General features: G+C 31.6%; 1 protein-coding gene across 1 annotated transcript; it reads right to left on the bottom strand.

The window, feature by feature from the left end:
- Window positions 1-17,943: 17,943 nt before the first annotated feature.
- Window positions 17,944-24,276, bottom strand: LOC107142772 (CDGSH iron-sulfur domain-containing protein 1-like). The gene is made up of 3 exons (XM_048802401.1): window positions 24,207-24,276; window positions 23,264-23,328; window positions 17,944-18,564 (listed from the first exon to the last, which is right to left on the bottom strand). The coding sequence occupies exons 1-3, from the start codon at window positions 24,274-24,276 to the stop codon at window positions 18,142-18,144; spliced, it is 558 nt and encodes a 185-aa protein (XP_048658358.1). The 3' UTR covers window positions 17,944-18,141.
- Window positions 24,277-24,526: the final 250 nt, after the last annotated feature.

Below are 24,526 nucleotides of genomic sequence, written 5' to 3'. Positions count from 1 at the left end.
TTGGTAATTGGATAGGAAAGGATTTGGGATGAATATGTGCTAGCCTCTTCCCTAGTCTCCTGCCAGGTCACCCTATACTCCAAACACTGAAAGCCAGAGGGCAAGACAGCCAGGTGAGCTGATTCTCCTGGCACACAAATAACATGCTGAGAGGGCAGAGTGAAGGTCTGGAGATGGGCCTGCAGTAGGGGCAGATGGAAATCAGTACTATGTGAAATAAAATCAGCCCCATTATTGCTCCCAGTATTACCAGGAGGGGCCATAAATTAATCATGCACAACTCTTTATTAGATTTTGTTATATTATAGATGATTGTATTTTTAAAAATTCTGATTTCTCATGGTAAATCAATGTCCTTAATCATTGTAAAATTAATATATCCCTATTATTATAAGAGGCACATAAGTCATCAATAATTGCAAGGAGTTCATTAAACAGTGTTATTGGAGCCTAGTCCCATTATTTTTAAAGTAATCAATTGTACTTCAGTAATCCAAAAACAAATATTAAAGAAACAAAATCTGTGTTAATTCAAATAGCACAGATGTGTAGGTTGTTTTATCATTCATATCATCCAACATTATTATTAACATTTCTCTGATAAATTACTTATTGATTTTTAAAGCCAATGCAAAGTCAATAGCTTTTGTAGTATATATTTGAATAATACAGCTTCCAGATGAGGAGTTTAATGGTTAAGCACCATAATTGTCTTTTAAATCTGTCATAACTGATGATGCTCACTCAGAGCATGCTGTGCTTCAAGGAAAGATGGAGTAATCATTAATTTACTATTCTGTCCAGAAAAATCAGCTCTAGAAAGTGAAGATCATAGTTAACCTTAATATATTTTTTAAAAAGGGCAGGGTTTCCTATGGACTTCATTTTTACTGCTGAAAACAACTCTGACAATTGCACACAGTAAACTGTATGAAAATGGAAATAAAATGAAAAATGTTTTATTCTCCTGCTTGATTTATGTAAAACCATTAGACAACACATGAGCCATAGCAAAGAAAGCAGCTAACATACTATTAATAATCAACATTGTATTATATTATTTCTGACTACAATTTTCTAGATATTTTGATAACCGTTTTACATGTATTATTTTAACACCATAACTCCAGGAATAATTTTCATCCACAATTTTTGGATGATGAAACTGTTGTTCAGAGTTGTTAGTTAACTTAATTACCCAAGGCCTCACATGCCATAAGAATTAGAGCAGTGAATAATCTTACAGACTGTGTGAGCTCTAAATTTTGCTTTTCCCATACAGTATTAGAGTGTGAACTCCCAAAGGGCAAAGACTCTAGTATGTAGTAGATCCCTAATGTTCAGGACATGATAGACATGAAAATATTTATGGAAGAAATAAATTTGATCCTACAATCCTGACTCTGCATTCATGCTCTCAGCATCCACACTAGGCTGCAGAGTAATAAAAATAAATTTGAAAAGAGGTAATTAGAAAACGTGATGTATTTTAAATGTGTCCCTTGACAACCTAAAACTTATGAACTGTATAAACATCTTATGACAGTATGATTATCAGTAATTTCACACTTATTAGAAAACTAGCAGAAACTTTTGGCTTGCATAACAGTTTCTTACATAACATTTTAAAATTCAGAAAAAAAATTGTGAGTACACTATTAATGCTATAAAGGTTGAAAAATATAAGAGAAATAGAATCTTAGGAAAAAGTAAAAGGTAAAAGTGATGTAAAGCAAGAATAGAAGCAAATTAACATGAAAAGCACGCCTGGAAAGCATGAAGTGCTCTCCATTTCACACCCCTGGGATGATCTCAATCACAGCCCTACAGAATAGAAGAAAACAAATTCAGGATTCTAATTTCAATGTGATAACTCACATGGCATGGTTCCTAACATAATATATTAAAAATTCAAAGGTATTTTCAAAATTCCTCAATACATTCAAATAAAATTTATACACGGTTCAGTAAGTTGACATGCAGATATTTACTAAAATAGATGGCATTATGAAGCCAAATCCCCTGTAGAAGTTATTTTTTTCCATTTTAATGTATTATTTGTCTACCTAATGCTCAAAAAGATTGAGAGATAATTAATAAACAATTCACAGATCATGGGGAATATTTCTATGAATCCAGCTATCTCATTTGTATATAGCAAATATTTCAGTACTAACCTTATTAAATAGAATTGATTCCTATACCATAAAATTATTCATATAATGCAAACCCTAAAATAATATGCCCTACTTTATTCTTTTAAATATTTTATTTGCTTTTTTTGCAATAGTCTGAAAAAGTCTCTTATTTTTCAGTTGTGTAGTTAGCATGCTATGGTTGCCTCAACTGCATCTCACTAGTGTTGATCCAAACTTTGACTTTCAGATACACAAAATGAGTCATTCCATTTCTGGAGTGCATTTAATTCAAAACGGAATTTTAAACCACATGAAACATTTTTTTCTATAACTTGATAAATCTTTAAAAATATTTTAAAAGTTAATGTTGGTCCTGTCTTTCATAGTGCATCTGATTAAAAACATCTTTATTTTGCAGAATGTTGATCTTGAAAAGTAAAGGCTATTTAAGTGAAGATATGCTGTCTATGAAAAAAAAAAATGTCCACATAAGAAAAAGATTAAGCCATAGCATGTAATGATGAATGATCAAAAGGAGCCTTGAAATTTAATTGTATTTTAAGGAAAAAAGGAAAAACAGAAGTATGAATCGATTTCCCTTAATCATTCTTAACTATTTTGGGCCTTTACCACAATCACCAATGGAAGATCCCTAGAGCTTTTGGGACATTATGTACAGATCCAAAATCAGAAAGAGAATATAAGAAATTAAAAAAAAATGGAATGAAATAACTCAGCAGCTAAATAAAACTGAATCTTCAGTGTAGTGTGTTCAAAATCATAATGATCATGATCAGTGTAGACAGGTACAGATCTGTTTATTCCAGTTCATGCTGAGTAATTGTGTGGCTTCCTGAGTCCAGGACAATAGGCAGCCCAGAAGGTGGAAATCCAAGTGAACTAGAGGACAGATTGCTACCATTTTCTATGGTTGGCATGGTTCTGGGTTATATGTTCCTGTATCTCATTTTTGGAATAAGTGAGAAGATAACAGTAAGAGAATTTTGTTTTGTATTGTATTTATAAATTAAATACAGGCAGTGTTCCACAAAGAAATTAAATACGTACAAGCTTTATGAATGACCTTTAGTGAAAAAAAAAATATACTGTCTCTGTCTCTAAGAAGCTCTGGAGCAAAGAAAAAAAAAACATAAATTAAAAACATACAGTCCTTTTTGAGAATGTAATGATAGAAAATATTTTGCAAGCATACAGGATGGTTGCTGAATAATGGGACATGATGTGCCCGAGATGGAAAAATTCAGAAATAAGAGTCAGAGAAGAAATGAACAAAAGTTCTAGTCATAGGAGAAAATATAGGCTAACATTAATTTATTGTTCAGTACAAGAAGGCACATTATGTGGATTTTTATATATTGTTATTAAGTTATATACCTATGATTATATAAATATATAATTTCTAAAATATTTTATATATTACATATGTTATATGTAATTACAGGTATATAAATTATAAAATAGTAGAAATATGTATATATGTACTGTCTGTGTGTTTGTGTGTTAAGTTAGAAGGAGACAGGGAAAGTCTGATTTTAAGCAATTCTAGGGTTTTTCTTTTAAACTGGAATGTGTAACAGTTACCAAAGAAGTAGAAGTAAGAACATGAGATATATGTTTTAGAGAATCCCTTGGTAACTCTCAGAACTGGTTTTAAAAACACATCAAATGAAATAAGGAAATAAGAAAAATTTTACTGTAATACTGATAAGAGGTAATGAAAGGGGATATAACTCTAATTCATTAAAAACATAGAATTTTAGAACAGACTTTTCAGATTCCAAGCACTCCAAAAGCCAATCCTGTGACCTTGGATAACTACTAAAACTCTCCAAACCTCAATTCTTTAATCTCTAAAGTAGATGACATAGTACCCTAAGTCTCAGAGTATATGCTTAGCCTACTTGAAATATGCTAATTATTTAATTGATATGTAATTGTTGTGCAATAAACCTCATATATTTAAAATGTACAGTTATGATGTTTGACATATCTCTCTATCCATTAAACCAACATTAAATTAAATAAGGAACAAACCCATCACCCTGAATTTCCTTATACTTCATTGTAATGTGTATTATTTTAAAAAGTAATGATAATTGACATTTAAACTTTTTTGAAGTAAGTATAAAATCATTCAACATTCCATGATAATCTTACAATGTGATTTTGATTAAATAGTTGTATGATTTGCCTAACAGTATTTAAGAATAAGTTTATAAAGTGTGCTCACTGAGATCATAAACAAAGTAAGAATTTCAATGGAGATAGGGAAAAGTACAAAATAGAAATCATCTTGCTAACAAACAAAGTAACAATTGAGAAGTTCACTAGAGGGGCTCATCAACTTACTAGAAGGTGTGATACTGAAAATTATTAAGTCAGAGGAGCAAAAGGAAAAAAATTAAATATGAAAACAATTTGAATGATAGAATTTCCTTTAATGCACAAATATACACATTGTGGAAGTTTCAGAAGTATAAGAAAGGCAGATAAGAATAAAGGGTGAAATCATCCTAAATGAGGGAAAAAAAATAGACATATTCAAGAATCTCAAAAAACACCAAATAGATGAACCAAAGAAAATAAATTCACTCCAAGATACATTATGATCAAATTGTCAAGAGTCAAAGAAAGAAATATGAAATTAGGGGAAAAAAACCTGACTTTTCATACCTGAGGGAACAATCAGAGAAATAAGAATATTTTCATATATTTCAGCAGGAATTTTGCAGGCCAAAAGAGAGTGGATGACATATTGAAAATTTTGACAGAAAGTAACTATTAACTATAAATACTATATCCAGAAAAACTGTTCAGAAGGAGAAATAAGGATTCTTCCAGACACCGAAAAAGCAGAGGGAAATCATCACCAGTGAAATGGCCTTTTATGAAATGATTGAGAGGGTGTGTCAACTTGAAACAACTTATGCTAAACAGCAGAGAGTACATGAAGGCATGAAGTTCATTGCTATGTTAAGTATATAGATCAATATTGTTATTTATGTAGCAGTAGTGCCTAAATGACTTTTATTAGAATTATAAAGATTAAAAGACAAAAGTACTTGAAATGATTAACAAAATATATTGAATGATAGACAATGTAAGTAGATATGAATTGTGACATAAAGTAAATGTGTACAGAAGAAATTCAGTTGTGGAATTAAGTTCCTATCAGCTTGAAATAGAGTATGTTTACTATAAGGATTTTGATGTAAGTCCTAAGGTAATCTTTCACATGTGTGCTCACAAACACAGAAGGTACACAAAAGAAAAGAAAAAAGGAATTGAAACATATCAATACAAAAATAAATCACCAAAACACAAAGGAAGACATGAAGAGAGGAAATAACAGACAAAACAACTGAAAGACTAATAGAAAACAATTACTAAAGCATAAAGAACAAACTTTCAATAATTATCATTTATGATTCTAAGTAGAAATGTATTAAATTTCCCAATGAAAAAACATAGAGCAACTGAATGAGTGAGAAAGAAAGGAAACGAGCCCCAACAACATGTTACTTATATAGAAACTCACTTTAGATTTAAGGATATTCATAGTATCATAGTGAAAGAATAGGAAAAAAAAAATCATGAAAATAGTAATCTAAAGATGATGACTATCCTCATATATGACCAGATGGCCTTTAATTCAAAATCTTCATGGAGATAAAGAAGGACATTTTATAACAAAAATGAATAATCAATTGGAAAAATATAACAATCGTGAATACCTATACACTCCATATCTGAGTACCTACATATGAATGTTAACCATTGAAACTGTTGGAAGAAATAATAGCAATGCAGTAATAGTAGGAGAATTTAGTATCTTATTTTCAATAATTGGTAGAATAAACAGGCAGAAGATAAATAGGGAGACAACAAAAATCAATAACATTATAGATCGCATGCAACTAACAAACATATATAGAATATTCTAGCATACAGTAGCAGAATTCACAATTTTCTCACAAAATAAATATTAACAAAATTTAAGAAAATGTAAATCATACCAAATATGGTATGAAATTATCAATATCAAAAGAAAAATTCACAAATATGTGAAAAAAAGACAACACATTCTTGATCAACCATTCTGCAACATAATAATTCAAAAAGGATATTAGAAAATATGTTTAGGGAAACAAAAAATAACACAACAAAATTCATCGGATGCAGCAAAACCATTATCAAAGAAGAAAACTTACAATCATAAGTGTCTAAATCAAAAAAGAATAGTGAACATAAAAAAGAACAAATTAAATTTAACAGTCACAAAAGAAAATAATAAATATTGGTGCAGAAATATACAGAACAGAGAATATTAAAAAAATAGAAAAAAATCAAGAAAACTAAGTTTTTTTAAAAGCTAAACAAAACTGAAAAATCTTTACCTAAACTCAGAAAAAAGAAAGACTTGAATAAATAAAATCAGAAATGAATAAACAATACAAATACAAAAAGTCACAGAAATATACAAAATCATAAGAGACTGCTAAAATAAAATATATGCCAACAAGTTGAATAACCTAATAGTAAATAAATTCCTAGAAATATATAACCTGCAAATATTAAATAATTAGGAAATAGAAAATCTGAACAGAGAGATAGGTAGAAGGTGACTGAATCAGTACACTAAAACTTCCCAACAACCTGGTAGATTCACTGCTGAATTATACAAACACATAAGAAATTAAACCAATGAATCTCAAGATTCTGAATATTGAAAAGGAGAAAATGCTTCCAAACATATTTTATGAAGCCAGCATTATCCTGATGAAAAACTCAAAAAAATATACAAAAAAATTACAAGTCAATATTCTTGATGAATATAGATGCAAAAACCCTCTGTATAATACCAGCAAAATGAATGCACGGGCATTAAAAGGATCATACTCTAAGGAATTAGGATTTACCCTGGTATATTGGAATGTTTCAATATAGAAAGAGCAATTAATGTGATATGCCACATGAACATAATAAGTGAAAAAAAAATCACACGATCATCTTAATAAATGCAGAAAAAGCATTGGATACAAGTTAAAAATTTTTCATCATAAGAACTGGAATAAAGGAAACAAATTCACATAATAAATGTCACATATGACAGACTCAGAAATAATACTATACTTAATAGTAAACTGAAAGTCTTTCTTATAGGATCAGGAATAAATATAAGGATGCTAACTCTCTCCACTTCTACTCACCATTACTAGAAGACCTAGTTAAAGCAGTTAGGTTAAAAATAAATAAATAAAAAGAAAAAAGAAAAGAAAAGAAAAATAAATAAAATACATCCAAATAGGAAAGAAGGAAGTAAAGGCATTTCTGTTTGCAAATGACATAATTTTAAATATAGAAAACCCTGAAGACTCTAAAAATATGAAGACCTATTACTACTAACAAATAAATTTGCTACAATTACAAGGTAAAAAACTAACATGCAAAAATTCCTTGTATTTCTATACAGTAATGACAAACTATCTGAAAAGGACATTGGCAAAAATCTTACCATTTACAATAGCATCAAAATAACAGAACACCTAAAAATAAGCTTAATTAAGCTAGTTAAGTAGGTGAAATACGTGTATACTGAAAACTACAAAAACACTGATGATAATTTAGGACATAAATTGGGAAGACATCTCACATTTACTAACTGGAATACTTAATATCATTGAAATGTTCATGTCACTCCAAGCAATCTACATATTCAAGGCAATCTTTTTCAAAATGTCAATAGCATTTATCTTAGAAATTGACAAGTAACATAAAATATATATCAAACCACAAAAGACCCTGAAAAAAATCAGAACAACCTTAAGTAAAAAGAATAAAGGTAGAGATCTCACACTCCCTGATTTCAAAACATATCACAAAACTACAGTAATTAAAGCAGTATGATACTGGCACAAAGACAAACTTATAGACTACTAGAGAGCCCATAAACTATTCCATGCATATATGATCAACTGATCTTCAACAAGGTTACCAAAAATACACAATTCTTCAACAAAGGATTTTTAGGGAAACTGAATATCCTTAAGCAAAAGAATGAAACTGGAGCCTTTTTTCATACTATACACAAAAACTAAGTTAAACTTGATTGAAATCTTGACCAGACCATAGGCATGGAACTATAAAAGTTCTAGAAGAAAACACAGGAGCTAGATATAGTGCAATCCCAGCCACTTAGGATACTGAAACAGGAGGATCACAAGTTCAAGGCCAGCCTGAGCAAATTAGTGAGACTGTCTCTAAAAAAGGGTGATATCGTGCCTCTGGATCCAACCTCCATTTATTCTATATCTATATCTATATTCTATAAATATATATAATTTATATATATTTATAGAATATAGATATAGATAAAAATTTTTAAAAGAAAATATAGGATAAACATTTTATTACATTGGTCTTAGCAATGGTTTTATAGATGTGACACCAAAAGTACAAGCAACAAAACCCAAAACAAATGAGTGGCATTAAATAGACTGAAAAGCTTGGATACAATGAAGGAAACAATCAACAGTGAAAAGGTAACTTCTACAACTCAATAAAAAAGCCAAACAAAAATCATAGTAACCAAATTAAAAATAATGGGCTAAAGAGTGGAATAGACATTCTATGAAAGAAGAGAAAAAAGCCAACAGGTATGTGAAAAATGTTCAATGTTACTAATTTTTAGGAGATTGCAGATGAAGTATTACCTCACAGCTTTCAGGACTGCTGTGATAGAAAAATACAAGCATTTGTGAGTATATGGAGAAACTGGAAACATATACTGTTGGGAATACAAAATGGTGTGCTCACAGTGGAAAATATCTGGAGATTGCTCAAACATTAAAAGAAATACCATATGATCTAGGTATCTCATATCTGAGTTTTTATTCAAAGAATTTAAATTGGGACTCCAAAGACATTTTACCACTCCTATGTTCAATGCAGCACTATTTACTATAACTAAGTTGTGAAAACAACCTAAATGCCTATCAACAAATGAGTAAATAAAGAAATTGTGACTACACATAACATGGAATACAATACAGCCTTAAAAAGAAAGAAAATTCTACAATATGCAATATTCTGTATGGGCTATAAAGATATTGCAATAAGCAAAATAAGTAAACACAGAAAGACAAATTTATTTTTAAGAGCTACCTAAAATAGAAAAATTCATAGAATTGAAGACTGTGATCATGGTTTCAGGGTTGGAATAAAAGGAAAAATGGGGAGTTCATAGTTAACAGGCACAAATTATACTCAAGCAAGATAAATAAGCTAATAAAATCCAAAGATGTACCCATTACATTATGCCTATAAACAATATTAATGTGTTGAAACACGTAAAAATTCATTAGGTTGGTAATCTGCTCTTATCACGATAAAATGATAATAACAAAAACAAGATTCTTTTCTATTTTGCAGGAAGATTCAAAGAGAATTTTGTGCCACAAATTCAATTCTAGTTGTTGTTGTTGTATGTATGTATATATATATAATTTTATAAATTTATGCATTTATACATTTATGTATATTTATATATAAAATAGGTATCTGCTTTTTTTGCCAAGATACTCTAGTAAAATTTTCATATAATATTGTATAATTTTAATGATTTTAACAAAGAGTGCTGATATCACCAAATAGATCCAAAGCCATAAGGAGAAACTTAAGTGAGGTACCTTCATTGCAAGGTCTGTAAAACTGAGACACCTTCCAAGTGAGCAGCCACTGATTCATTGTTGCTGTACAATTTTATTTCAAAAAGTTAGTTATAAAAACTAGCACCTACAAAATGTTGCTGGGTTTTTTTTTTTTTTTCTCATCTCCCATCCAAAGAATGATGGTTTTAAAAGTGTTCACAAATTCTTTGGTACTCCTCCCTTCAGAGGCAGAGTTTAATCTCTCTTCCTGGGAGTGTGGAGTTAACTCACTTAGATTTACAAGGTTATGGTGAAAGTGAAATTGTTTGTCTCATAGACTATGTGGTAAAAGGTCCTGAACCTCCTTTCTGGCTCACCCACTTGGATAACTTGTTTTAGGAGAATGTTGCTATTCCATCAGAACTTTGGGAAGACCCATGAGGTATGAATGAGGCCTCCAAACAACATGCAGCAAAGAACTCAGGCCTAAGGTCAACAGCCACACAAATCAGCCATCAGAATGGAGCCCCAGCTCTAGTGAAGTCTTTGGATAACACCAATCCTAGCCAGTGTCTTTTAGCTTGATTGGAGTCTCTGAATCAGGACACCAAGCTAAGCCATATGAATTGCATATGGATTTCCAGTTTTTCCAGCACCATTTGTTAAAGAGGTTATCTTTTCTCCAATGTATGTTTATGGCATTTTTGTCTCGTATGAGATAACTATATTTATGGGTTTTTCTTGCTGCCTTCTATTCTGTACCATTGGTCTAAAAGTCTATTTTGGTGCCAATGAATGCAGTTTTTGTTACTATTGCTCTGTAGTATAGTTTAAGGTCTGGTATTGTGATGCCACCTGCTTCACTCTTCTTGGTAAGGATTGCTTTGGCTATTCTGGTTATCTTAATTTTCCAGATGAGTTTTATGATTGCTTTTTCTATTTCTATAAGGAAATTTCATTGGGATTTTGATATAATAAATAATTATTTTGTGGTAAGCCATCATATTTTTGAGTCAATACGTCAAGCAGCAGTTGATAATCCATTTACTAGTGTGATATAATGGAGTATTTTAGGCTTTTAACTGCCTAACCTGTTGGGGTGTTTGTCATTTGAAAAAAATGCTCAGTAGTTGAATCCAATGATTCAGGAAAGTGACTGATGAATTTTAAGATACTGACACTGTGGCTGGGGATGTAGTTCAGTGGGACAGTGCTGGCCTAGTTTGAGGCCCCAGTTTCAATCCTCAGGACTGGCAAAATGGAGATGGAGAAGGAGAGAGACAGGTGGGGGAGAAGAGAGAGAAAAGAGGAGAGGAAGGAACTGGGGAGGGGAGGAGAGGGAAGGAGAGTAACTGGCTTCAAAAAAGTTAGATGCCACCTAACCCAAACTGAAGACAAATCCATCAGTGAAATTGAATATATACATATACATATATATATATATATATATATACACACACACACACACACACACACACACTAAATCACTAGCTGTAAATAGCACCTTTGAAAATTATTTTGATTGAAGTTTTAAAGTTATTTTTCTGAATAGAAAATGTTGTTTAGAAGGATATTGAGGAGACTAATCCTACTTTGTTGATAAGACAGTGTATTAGACAGCTCACTTGCAATGTTTATCTATATCTGTCTGCAACAGGGAAGTCTCTAAACATGGAAAGATATTGATAGATCAAAAATTTGGTCTGTACCTATCTCACTAAGTAAAAAGTTGGTGAAAATCAACACTAGTGAATTATACCCTAAGTAATGGAATTTCAAATAACTTACAGAGCTTCATTAATTTTAGTTTTAGGATTCCATTTGTTCTTTTTACCTTTTCTGAAGATTGGAGATGATATGGCAGATAAATTTCTAAGTAAATGGCAAAGTTTGCAAAGCAGTTTCATTACAGTATCAGTAAAATGTGCATCATCATCACTAAGTGGGTTGGAATTCTCAAAAGTTCAAAACAACACATGGAACACTTTCTGCTATCATCATGTATGTAATCTCTGCCAAGGCAAAGCCTCAGTCCATTCTGTGAGTAAGTACTCGGTGAGTAGCTCATTTTCAAAAACCATTATGGAAATGAGAGTAAAGTTTAAAACTATTTGAAAACAATGAGGGATCATAATATTTGATTACTTTTTCATGTCCTATCCTTACATTTTTACCAGGATTACACTGGTAACTAGTGAAACATACACAGAAACTATCCCAGAATTCTCTCATTACTTCATTCAGTATTAACCAATTTTTCATAGCAATATTAATTCCATGTAACTTTATATGGTTTCCTTTGTGGTCATCCTCTTGTGAGCTCTGTAATGAAATGTTTTTCTAGTATGTATTTTCCCCTGTATCTGGAACCAATCTCTGTCATTTCAAAATTGTTTCTCTGTACTTTCCAAATGTTTGGTCTTTAAGCCCTGTTATGATTTCCTATATGACAACATTATCAGTTAGGGTAATATTTTTTTTACTCTCCTTGTTATCTTTTTTTTTGGTATGATATGTATCATTATAATAGACAAGTCTTCAGGAAACATTAATAGTTATTTAATCTATTGAATATTTTATTTTTTTGGTGGCGTGTTTACCGAGATCAAGACCACTAAATTTTCTGAATCATTCTAAAATTAAAACCACCCTGAAAGCATACATTTTATCAATTATACATAATATACAACTTATACTTCTCTTTTGTTTACTTGCTAGCTCTTCTGATTGCACGCAATATTTCACCCATCATCCAGTTTGATTTTGCCTGTCTCAAAGGCATTATTTAGAGAAAAAATCCAGGATATATAATGGTAGATCCAGTGTATAACTTCTGTATATGTTTTAAGATATAGACTATCAACAAAGAATAATAATCATGAAATTTCCACACAGGTTTTGAAAAGTCTGCCATAGATAATTCTATAACAGAGGTAAGAAAGTGATACATTCATTTCTTCCTCTTCCAGTAGAAGGACAACAAGTTTAAAGTTCTAAATGTCATATAAAAATATGTTTCAAGAAAGTAAAAAAAAATCATAAGTTGTAAATCTATTTGCCTAGTAAGCTTTTTGTATTTTCAATGATCAGTGAAGGTTGCACAGTTTAAGAGATTGTCAAGGGAGAACTTAAAACCAAATTGGTTTTGCATTTGCCCTTAACTGTAGTTGTTATCACTTTGACATAAGGTGGGTAGAATTTGCCCTTAGGTGAAAAGAAAGACTATCATTAAACCACAATTTCTGATTATATCCATGATATTTAGTCAGAACCAAATACAAGGAAGATCTGCCCAGATCTGCTTTCACTGGGGAGGCAATGTCTTAGGTCCAAAATTTGTGGCTGTCATTGTCAAGCTGGAAAAGCAAAGGCTAAAGAATATGCTGCCAAACATGGCTAAATGTATATTGCTGTTTTCTGAATATACCAATAAGAGAAGTTCTCTTTCCTAAAAGAAACACTTTATATCTATCTATCAATTGATCTAATCAATGACTGTACCTATATCTCAGGTTGTTGAATAGGTAATGTCAAATCACAAAGTGACTGCCCACATTTAGGTTCCAAGTAAAGGGTTGCCTTACTAAGACATTATTGAATCATATGGAGATGTGATTGTTTCAGAAAATGTTGATATCCATTAGTGGATATGCAAATGGAACTGTAGGAAAGTTTAATTATTTCTTAGTACCTGAACTGGGGAAGTTTTCAATGGCTACGTTGTATTGGAAGTGAGATTCACCTTCTTGGGATAAATCAAGTCTTACGCAATACACTATGTTCTGGCAATCTTAACTTTTTAATTAAAATAATGTTTGTCTTATAATTTGTGTTAGACTAAACCATTAAGTAGACAAAAGCCATTTTATCACTCATCTCACCTTTAGAACATTGTAAAAAGTGATTAGAATCATCACATTGGAAAAAGAAACATCCTAGGGAAATTTGAGGTTATTCAAATCCTATTTAAGGATTGTTATAATTAAGAGAGTTGCTTCTGTAAAATGCTGAGGTAAACTGTGGTTATCTAGATTCATTGCTGATGTTCTTGAATAGGTATAAAAGTATTGGCAATATCAGTCTTGAAGGACACTAGAGAGAGGAGAGCACAGATCTACAACTGTAAGATACAGCTCCCAAAATAAAATTATACTTGTGTTTAAAACCATAGAAAGTAGAAAATTATTATTTGCATCTCTGAAGATATGAATAAATCTACATCTTTTCAATTGGTTTTCTTGACAAGATGATTAGTTTATTACAATGTCTGGAACAAAATATGATTAGTACTTTTTCTATGAGGCTTTCATATATTGGCTTGAGTGATTCTTTTACTTCTAATTCTAAAATGATGTGCAGTTTGGGTGGAATGTAGAATGAAGTAAACAAAACATAATGGTTTGAGGCCCATGAATTCTATACATATTAATAAAATATAATTTTGTACTTCCTGAAGATCTTAAACTTAGGTTTGATTTGTACCCAAGGATACCAGTAAGTCAAAATTATTATTAAGAATTAATATTAAATTATTATTCTTATGAATCTAATATTATTTATGACTGGATTATGTATATGAGAGTCCAGAAGGAAGATGCCTTAGGTAGGCATGATTTGGCATTTCATTTGTATGGTCATCTATGTTTAAAACCCAAAAGTGCTCCTTTCCATGGCATCATACTCAATTTCATTTTAGTAACATGATGTCACTGAATGTGGAATGTGTCTATGCACAATCAGCTCTATAAGATGCTTCAGGCAGGTTCTAGTACACTCCATCTACATTAGCAGATTTCACAAAGAAACTTTGTAAAAAGTTTGAGGGTGACTATCATGGGTTAAAATATCAGAAAACACCAAAATTATAATTATTGTTACATAGGCAATTTTGGAAAAGTTATATGATGGATCAAAGGCTTCAGGTAAGTACTGAAAAACAAATTTGGGTCAAAAAAGTTTGCAAAGTTTTGAAGAGTCAATTGAAAAAATTGAGTACTCCCCCCCTCCTTTTGTTGGAAAATCTTATTATCTACTTACTTTTTTCCATTTCTCCCCACGTCCCTTTTATAACTAATGAAGACAATTTTTTTTTTCAATTTGGTTTCCCGACAATCTCTATAGATATCTTCAAGAGTTTTCCTCCACTGATAACTTTTACCTGAACAGGAGTACATAATATACTTTATCTCTAAAGCCATCAGTTTATTTTGGATCATATTCTGTTTCTATTTTAAGACCCATTCATAATCCAGCAAAGTATTCTGTTTTTAGCAATGGGTTCTCCTTGCTGCTCTATTGAATACCCTATTTCTGGTTAAGGCCATTCACACAAAGTGAGAATAAAGTCATGGCCACATCAGAGTTGAGAACTACTTTTGAATCTTACCTAAAAGCATTGAAGAATTCTTTATAATGTTTGCAAAGGATTAATCTTCTCTTTGCTTTAGGACTGGATTTGGGTGTAATGAAATCGCAAGGAAAGACTTCAAAACATTTTTTTCAAAACCCCATAGTTTTTCTAAATATCTCTGATACCCTACAGAATTTGCCCACAGAGTCTTGCAGGTCACCCTCAGCATTTATTCTATCAGCTTTTTCAACCCCCACCCCCTATTTATAATCTGAAATTCCTAACAACATGCAAACCAACAGATATAAATTCCACAGTCCTAGACTGTATGTTTTTAAACTTACTTTAAGTCATTCTTTTTATTTATGTATGCTGTATCTAATCGGTGGAAAGAATTAACAATGGATCTCAATTTAGACTTAGATTTTAAACCAACTCTAAGAGACTTTCCCTATTTTAAATGAATTTAACTTAAAAGGACAATTGAATTTTCAGATTTACCTGAATGAAAGATTAAGATCAGAGAGGGGTTGGGGTGTAACTCAGTGGCAAAAATCTTGCCTAGCATGTGAGAAGTTTTGAGTTTAATCCTGATATTGCAATTAAATAAATGTGCGTGTGTGTGTGTGTGTACATACACATATATACATATTTATAAAGATCAGAGGAAAGACTTTGAGAGGATCAATTGTGTTCATTCATTGTTAGAGAGAAGAGGAAAATAGGATAAAAGGCAATTTGGTTCAAATTTTGTTTAGAGAAATCCAAAGGGGATATTTTTTGCATTGTAATAAATTATCTTTTGCAAAATAAAGAGGAATGGAATTTTGAAATCTGAGCTTATTTTTCACCCACATTTGTCGTATTTGACTTGGTTGATGCTGATGTTTTTCCATTTTTCTTCTATTCCTTGGAAATACAGAAGTATTAATGCATGCTGGGGTGCCAGTGGGGAGAGAGAATGTATGCATTGACAAAATATAAATTTAACCAGTATCTCTATTTCAAAATATTTATGAGTCTCTGAGCATTAGCCATTTGAACTCGACTCAATTTTTGTTATTATTTTCTGTCATTTTGCCTACCATTTTTAGCATCCATATTAATATTTTTGATAACATGCAACCAAAGATTTAATTAAACATATTTAGGGTCTTCCTCTTTATTTCACATTTTCATTTTGGAAATATTTTTCTTCTATAAAACAGTGTATAGCTATCTTATATAGCAACCACTGGTCACATGTGGGTATTAAAATTTAAAATAATTAAAGTTAAATAAAGTCTAAAGTTGCATTCCTTGTGACATGTGGCTAGTGGCTACTGTCTTTGACAGTGCAAATATGGAACACTTTTTTCATACAGAGAGTGCTGCTGCACAGCAAAGTCTGTATCACAGATTTGTTGATATTACCATTGCTTGGCTATTTATCTGGAAATCTATATAATTTGATGTAGTAATTGTTGATAAAACAAATGGATCACTTGTGAGAGGCTGAATTGAATTTATGAAATGTTCCCGGCAGAGACCTGCATTAAGATGCCGTTTTTTGTGACTAACTTTATGCAGGTCTTATGCATACTGAGTAAGAACAGGTTTGAGATCTTCCAACAGAAGCAAGTCAAGATGCTAATTGGTTCCTATGCCCAAATCAAGACTGCTTCAATAATTTTACCATTTCATTCTTCTCCAGTTCAAAGCTGTTTTTTTTTTTTTTTTTTCTTTTTTCTGGTTTAGTTCCTGGTATATTTTCAAAGAACAAAGTTTCTCTAATCTTGTGATTTTTAAAGAGTAAGTTTTCTTAGTAAAATCATTTTGTAATATTATAAAATATCCTATTTCAAAGAATGAGTTTTCTACATTTTATATCTTTGATGCTCATCAACAGTAAAAGCTTTATAGTTTCCCACACTTGAATGAGATATTTTCTAGGAAGCATAAATTGATTCTGACAGTTATTTCCTTCCAGCTTTGAGGATACTATGTCATGGTTTTCTAGCATGTGTCCTTACATTTGGGAACCTGCTGACAGTCTAATTGGGATTGCTTTGTAAGTAATCTGTCTTTTCTCCCCAGCTGTTTTCATTTAGTTGTCTTTGGTGTTCTCATTTTAGACTCATGCATCCAGATCTGAATTTTTAAAAATTATTTTGTTCAGGATTTATTGTGCTTATCAAATTTGAATACACGTTACAACAATTATAGAAATTCTTAGTTGCTATGTCTTCTGGAGTTATTGTTTACCCCTTTTCTTTAGCATTCTAGTGGAGATGAATATTAATTTTATTATATCTTCCACATTTTTCTGTCTCAATCATTTTTCATTTTTTTTATTCTGTAGACTTCACTGGGCTAATTTTTTCAGATCTTTTTTTTTTTTTTTTTGAAGTTTCTGCCCCTTTTTACTGACCTGGTCAACTTATAATTAAGTAGAGTGACATTCATAGTTCATTTTGATTGAAAACGTTGAAAACGCAGAAGCTGTATTTTCTTAGTGTTATTGCACTGTCAAGAAGAAAATCAAGGTTATAACAGGTTTTTCTTAAGACTATACTATGAAATTAATGTAGCTTAATCACACCCTTTTCACTTTCTAGGTCAAATAAGCAATATGAAAAGGCGATAAAATTTTCTTTGAAACTTCCAAGTACAATCTACATATACATGATTTTGAGAAAAAATTAATACATCAACCTCAAGATACAACTATAGTCTAATACCATTATTTTAAATTTAAAGAAACGGATCCTTATAAGACCAAAATAACCCACAGGCCATAAGGTTAGTTTTCCTTTTTTGTTTAAACAAATGTGCACCACGATGTTTCAACAAGTAAGGCAAATGCCATGAATGTGAAAGGTGAGGTTTGCGATATACCACACATCTAGAACCCAGGGGAGGTAAATTAGACAGAAGTGGTAGTCATTTTAATTAAATAATCAGGTAATATGACAAGTTGGTCTGCAGCATCAAAACTGTCCGTTTAACTTTCTTTTTTCTTGACAATCAGAGGTCCCACGTTGTCTCCAGTCTCTTCGTTATGTTTTCTGTGAGAACCATCACAGAATGGAAACTTTTTGGACCTCCAGCAATGGCAGAACACAGCTTTATCTCCCAGATCCTCCATGTCAAAAGCATGTACTATCTTGGGATTGTCTTTCTGGATGTGAAGGTTTACCATTGCTTTGTTGCTATGATCTTTGACATAGAATCTCTTGTAAGCTAAGTAACCAATTGCAGCCGTCCCGGCAGCAATGGTAACTGCTGCAATCCATTTAACTTGTATGCTGGAATGGGAGGTCAGACCTATGGCTCTGTCACTTGTAAGGTGTATGCGCAGGACGCGGATCACAAATGAGCTCACACAGACTGCCGGAGTCAGAGCACAAGAAGCGTCTCCAGATCTCTTTTATAAGTATGAACTTTCCTTCTATATCCATGTCTATCTATAATGATACTTATTTAAAACTGATCTATTGATTTTCTAATTTCAATATTATACTGTTTATTACTAGAAATGAATATATATGTGTATATATATGAATGTACATATATATATACATATAGTCTTTAAGATTCTTCAAAGTACTATTTTATTTCCTTCTAACTTTTTGAGTATGTCTTTTCCTCCTTAAATATAATTTAAAGTTTGCATTATACTTTAAGTTTGATAATTATAGCTGGAAGTCTTTCTATATAATTTATAACTTTTGCTGTTTGTATTTCTAATGATTGCTATTGTGCTTTCAAGTTTGAAGATATCAGTTTTTATGATTAATGATTTATTTGGGTTAAGAGTGAAGTTTGAAGATATCAGTTTATGTTTATATGATTAAAAATTTATTTGGGTTAAGAGTATTTCTGTCCAGAGAGGTTTTGTTTTGACTTTATATCCAATGGGATGCCCAAACTGAGACCTCTTCATTAGGTTAGTATTCCCTGAACTGTACTGATGAAAATATGAATAGTGAACCCTGTGAAAGTAAGGCTGTGTTTGAGTGAAAAGATAATTCAGTCTCAAATAAAGTTTTACTGTGTCATTTTATTTATTTATTTATTTATTTATTTATTTATTTATTTATTTACCGAGGGTAGGGATACCGGGGATTGAACTCAGGGGCACTGGACCACTGAGCCACATCACAAGCCCTATTTTGTATTTTATTTTGTATTTTATTTATTTTGTCTGTAGTTCTTGAGTTGCTTAGCAGCCTGTCTTTTGCTGAGGCTGGCTTTGAACTCTAGATTATCCTGCTACCCCTTTGGAGCTGCCTCCCAACCCCACTAGGCCCTAGTTTTACTGTCTCTTTTTTGCCAATTTCAATTTTGTCTTTGATTCCACCCCCACCCCCTACCCGTTTTGGTGTTCCATTTTTTTTCCCCAGGGAAAAGCTTGAGAACATTGGATATATGCAGTATTCTCAATTACAGCTATCCATCTTGTTTGGATTCCTAGCCTTGAATTTTTTTTTTCTCCAGGAAACTTAAAAAGAAACCACTCTGATGTTATGACAGTTAAATGCTATCAAATCAAGTGATCAATTTTAACTCCACCTGTTATGAATTTAATTGTGTCCCCCCAGAATTCATATGTTAGAACCTTTATTCCAATGTTACTGTATTCATAAATAGAGCTTTAAAATTGTAATCAAGTTTCAATGAAGGAAAAAATATAGGGCCCTAATCCATTATGGCTGACATCCTTGAGAGAAGAGACACTTGGCATGCTTAAGCACAGATTAAAAGATACGCAGAGAGAAGGTAAGGCAAGGCAAGGGAAGAGACCTGAGGAGACCAACTGGGCTGACATGTTGATCTTGGACTTTTAGATTACAGAATTGTGAAAAAATAAGTTTCTGTTAAGTCATCCACTCTATGGTGTCTTCTTATGACAGCCTCAGCAAACTAAGATATCATCTGTACTATTTTGGAACTGGTGAACACTGGAGATTTTCAGTTACGATGTGAAAAACTCAAGTATGGATTTAAGATGATAAGAAAAATGATCAAAATATTGGAAATAGTCAAAAAGTTTTATTACAGATTTGCTCAGTATAGAACTTAGGATATCTGATTCTCTAGGTTTATGTAGCTAATTTATTTTGCTATTCATTAGGAATTTTGCAATTCTACATGACTATAGGTTAACTAATGAAGATTTATTACAATGCAAAATCTCTTATTTCAGACCCATGAAAATGACTGCTGCTGTTAAAAAGTTAACATCAAACATTATCAAATAATATTTACAAGTTTTATCTCTAATTTAGCAACCTTAAAATACCATTTAAAAAAAACAAATTTCCTATTGGAATATATAAATCTTTGCTTACAAATGCCTTTAAATTAGTTTTGAAATCTTATAGGATTCCTTGTTAATCATGTTTTTGTTTGTTTGTTGTGGGTCTGGGTGTAAACCCATGGGATGGCCCTTCTTAATTTTTTTTTTTTTTGAGACAGTATCTCTTTAAATTGCTTAGGCCCTCCCTAAGTTGCTGAGGCTGGCCTTGATCTTGAGTTGCTCCTGCCTCAGCCTCCCAAGTAACTGGTATTACAAGCATGTACAATCACACCTGGCATTAATGAGTTATTAAATAACTGTTTGAAATGTGTTAATTTTATGCATTTCAGTGTTGTGTTTTCAGCATTTTAAATATTATATTGCAAATGTTTAGAGCTTTCTGCCAAAAATGCCTCAAATGACAAATAGGCCAAAGGAATTCAACATGGTGTTCAAGAAGTACCAGAAGACTTCATATACTATTGAACCATAAACATTCTTGGTTACTTGGGTGACTTCCAATGAAGACTAATAGTTTATGAGTTTTGTGTTTTTGTCTGTAGTTCTTGGTCAAGTTTTATTCTGTGTCATGTTTTTTTTTGACCTTTGCACCACTAGTGGCAACAATGATTAGAAATTTGGTTTGTGATCTGACAACTTGGTGATTTCTGTTATTAGAAATAGAAATCTATTCTCTTTTGAATAAAACAAGAAAGGAATTTTTTGTTATTATAATTGTTTATATTATTTGTTTCTCTGTTTGTAAACTCAAATTCATTAAGAAGATATGTCAAGACTATCACTAAAAAGAAAAGTCTTTTTAGATAGGAACTTCTTATCAAGGTAGAAGTTCTTCCTTCCTCTGATTTTCACCTGAAAACTCTGCTACACTTTACAAGGTAGAAATTGGGTCTTCAGAATAAAATTGAGAAAGAACTATTAATAATTGATAATTTAAATAATAGTTTTTGGTAATACTTGTGTGTTGACACCTCAGTGAAAACTATCAGTTTGTACTAAGGGACTGGTTCATGGTTTCCAAGAAACTTCTCAGTTGAAATATAGAAAGATTCAAAAGTAAGTGATGACCAAAGAATCATCATCATCAACAACAACAACAACAACAAGAAACTAATTTCATGGCACTTTATAAATTGTTTAGAGAACTATAACTGAAGTTAATAATTTGAAAAGATCTTTGATATTGTTTTAATCTATTTTCCAAAGAGTAAATGGGCATGTGACTTATCTTTCTTAACTTTCTATAAATTCTGCCATTGCTTTTTCAAACTGAAATAAAGCATTTAAATATTATATGACTTTTATTGATGACTCAAAATTCAAAAATTAATATTTTACTGAGAATTCTTAATTTTCTTGGCAATGTTTATTCACATTGGTATAATTATAATATGTCTACCTTTTTAGTAGAATTTAACTGGGCAGCAAATTAAGTAATCAAGGCCCTAAAAGTTAAATTTGTTCCACTCAAGTAACTTGGTCTAATATACTTGCCATTAAGGATCAAGTGTTGTACTTTATATGGGGAAACACTACTTGCAAAGCCTTCACAGAAAATTGACCTGTTCTATGACTAATGGGGTTTCAAGTCACATAAGCAGCAGGAAAAGTAACTTCAATCATGCAAATGTTAGGACTTCAACAAGAAATGAAGGTATATATTTTGGCCTTGGTTGCCTAACCTTATATACAAGAGCAAATAATGAATCCTATTGAAAACATAATACTAGATTCCTTATAAAATCTCCAGATACATGTAAATTTTCTGGCCTAGCAGTTGCTTAATGTCAAATGTCTCTTCATTTGCTGACAAGTATGAGGAGATTTAACATCTTAATTAACTATTGGTATACCTATATAAATGATATATAATAAGACCATTCTTTTGTGTTCTCATAAGTTTTGAGGATTATTTATGACCAAAAGAAGTAAACACTATTAAGGAAAAAAATATCCAAAACTTGTAAATTTGTAAAATGGACTATATTAGGCGCCTTTTTCATTATAGCACTGAGTATTGCCTAGAAGTAATTATCTTTTTCTCTAGGGCTGTGTATATGTGTCTGGCATTCTATTTACTATTGTTTGAACCATTTTACAACTTGCTAAGTGTAGAGGTTATATTCTAGAAAATCAAATGCAATAAAAAGAATTCTTGTCAGATGGCAATAAAAATGATTTTGTTCGGTTCAGTAGAATAGATAATGCCAGACTATATAATTTATTGCTATTTATTACTTTAATTTTATAAAACTAGTAAATATTATAACATTTTAAAATATATTTCTTTTTGGAATATATAAATCCATCTTCCTCAAATATTGTTGGAACTACTACCATCTTACCACATCCCTCAAACTGTTTGTTAATAAATTATTGATGAAAGTTCATTTTATGTGTTTATGAGAGTTCTGCTCTTAATTTTTGGAAAATCATATTTTTACAAAAAAGATGTTTTTCTTGTTCAGCATTTTTGGATTTTTTTTAAACCTGCAGCTTTTCATGCTATCGAATCTATCATATTGCCCTGAATAGAAGTTTCCTTTCTATTAACTCTATTAACTTTCCTGAACAGGATATTGACAGAATGGAGAGAAGTGTGTATCTTCAATCCTCTAGTTAAATCTGAGTTCTTCTACAAGTGCTTGTCTTATAGGCTGCAGGGAAGGAATAGAGGAGTTCAGAGATCAGTTGGGCTGTGATAATATTTACTTGATTTTCTGAGGCTTAGGACACAGGATGAAGGGCATAGAGAAACCATAGATCTCTGACCAAACTAGAGAAATTTTCTGAACATCCTTACTTGAGCTGTGTTATCAGTTACCACATAAGCAATGTCAGAGAATGTAATGACTGTCTTATTCCTTCCTAGAATGTGCTTTGTGCTTTGCGTTATCACGGGTATGAAGGCAGGAGGTTTTCAATGGTGTGTTTCCAAGTTCTGAATTCAGGTGTACTCATTCAGTAGTTTGCAGCCTCAAATACATATCAGAATATGGTGCTTAAAAAAGATGTCTAGGCTTCATTTTTTATTTAATAAATCAAAATCTTAAGGACATAGCCCATGGGAAGTTTTCCTTAAATAAATACAAATTTATTATGATTCTCATAAGGTAGAAACTCATTGATTTATTCCCATGTTTCCCATACTTTGACTATAAAAATCACTTGGGGTGCTTTTTTAAATATACAATTTTTACATGCATCAAACCCCAACAATTCAAATGGAATCAAACAGACATATTCTTGAAACCTTAAAAAGTCAATTCTTTGGTGGGGGAGGTATAAAACAATTAAGAATTGTATAGATTTTTAAATTATTTACAGGTCTATTTTTCTCCAACTTCTCCATTCTACAAACCACACACACACATAAAAAAAAAATTGTCAGAGGACTAACATGCGCCCAATGATTAAAGATTGAGGTCCTCCTCACTAACAGAGTTTTTTTTTTTTTTTTTTTTTTTGCATTCTTTTTCAAATAAGAAAAAGACCAATGAACTTACGGATTAAATCAACTGTGAATGATTTGTTTCTGCCTTCCTAGTTTCTCATATTAAAAAAAAAATAAGTAATTAGGGCATTGCATTATTCTAGTGGGAGAAATGAGAAGATTTTTATTTTATCATCAGATAAGAGGCCCCAAAAGATCTGCTGTTAATATTAGAAGCTAATCATCTGACAACTTGTTCCCTTTGCCTTGTTAATATTAGAAGCTAATCATCTGGAGATTTTCTTCCCTTTACCTTGGCAGACAAAGTCCCAGTGCTTCCCACCTTTCTTGGTGTCAGTGGGAGATGTGACTTCTGTGGTCATCTTTCAGGTAAAGACCATTCTGAGTTGTTGGTCCAGACTGTAGGTCCAAGGGACTCCCATTAATTCTCAAGTAGGAGACGACTCTAAGAAAAGGGGTATGTGAACAAATATTTACCAAACAATAAAGCATCAGTTTTCTTCCAAGCAGATGGTATTAATGAGCATTAGTAGGGAAGAGGTACCCCTGCCAGGATCAAGAAACAGGGGGAAGGCCTTTAAGATGAGGTTTAGAATATGGTCAGGGATCTAA

The sequence above is a fragment of the Marmota marmota genome, unplaced genomic scaffold, assembly GCF_001458135.2.
Source record: "Marmota marmota marmota unplaced genomic scaffold, marMar, whole genome shotgun sequence".
Lineage (NCBI taxonomy): Eukaryota > Metazoa > Chordata > Mammalia > Rodentia > Sciuridae > Marmota > Marmota marmota.
This window is presented reverse-complemented; position numbering and strand designations above follow the sequence as displayed.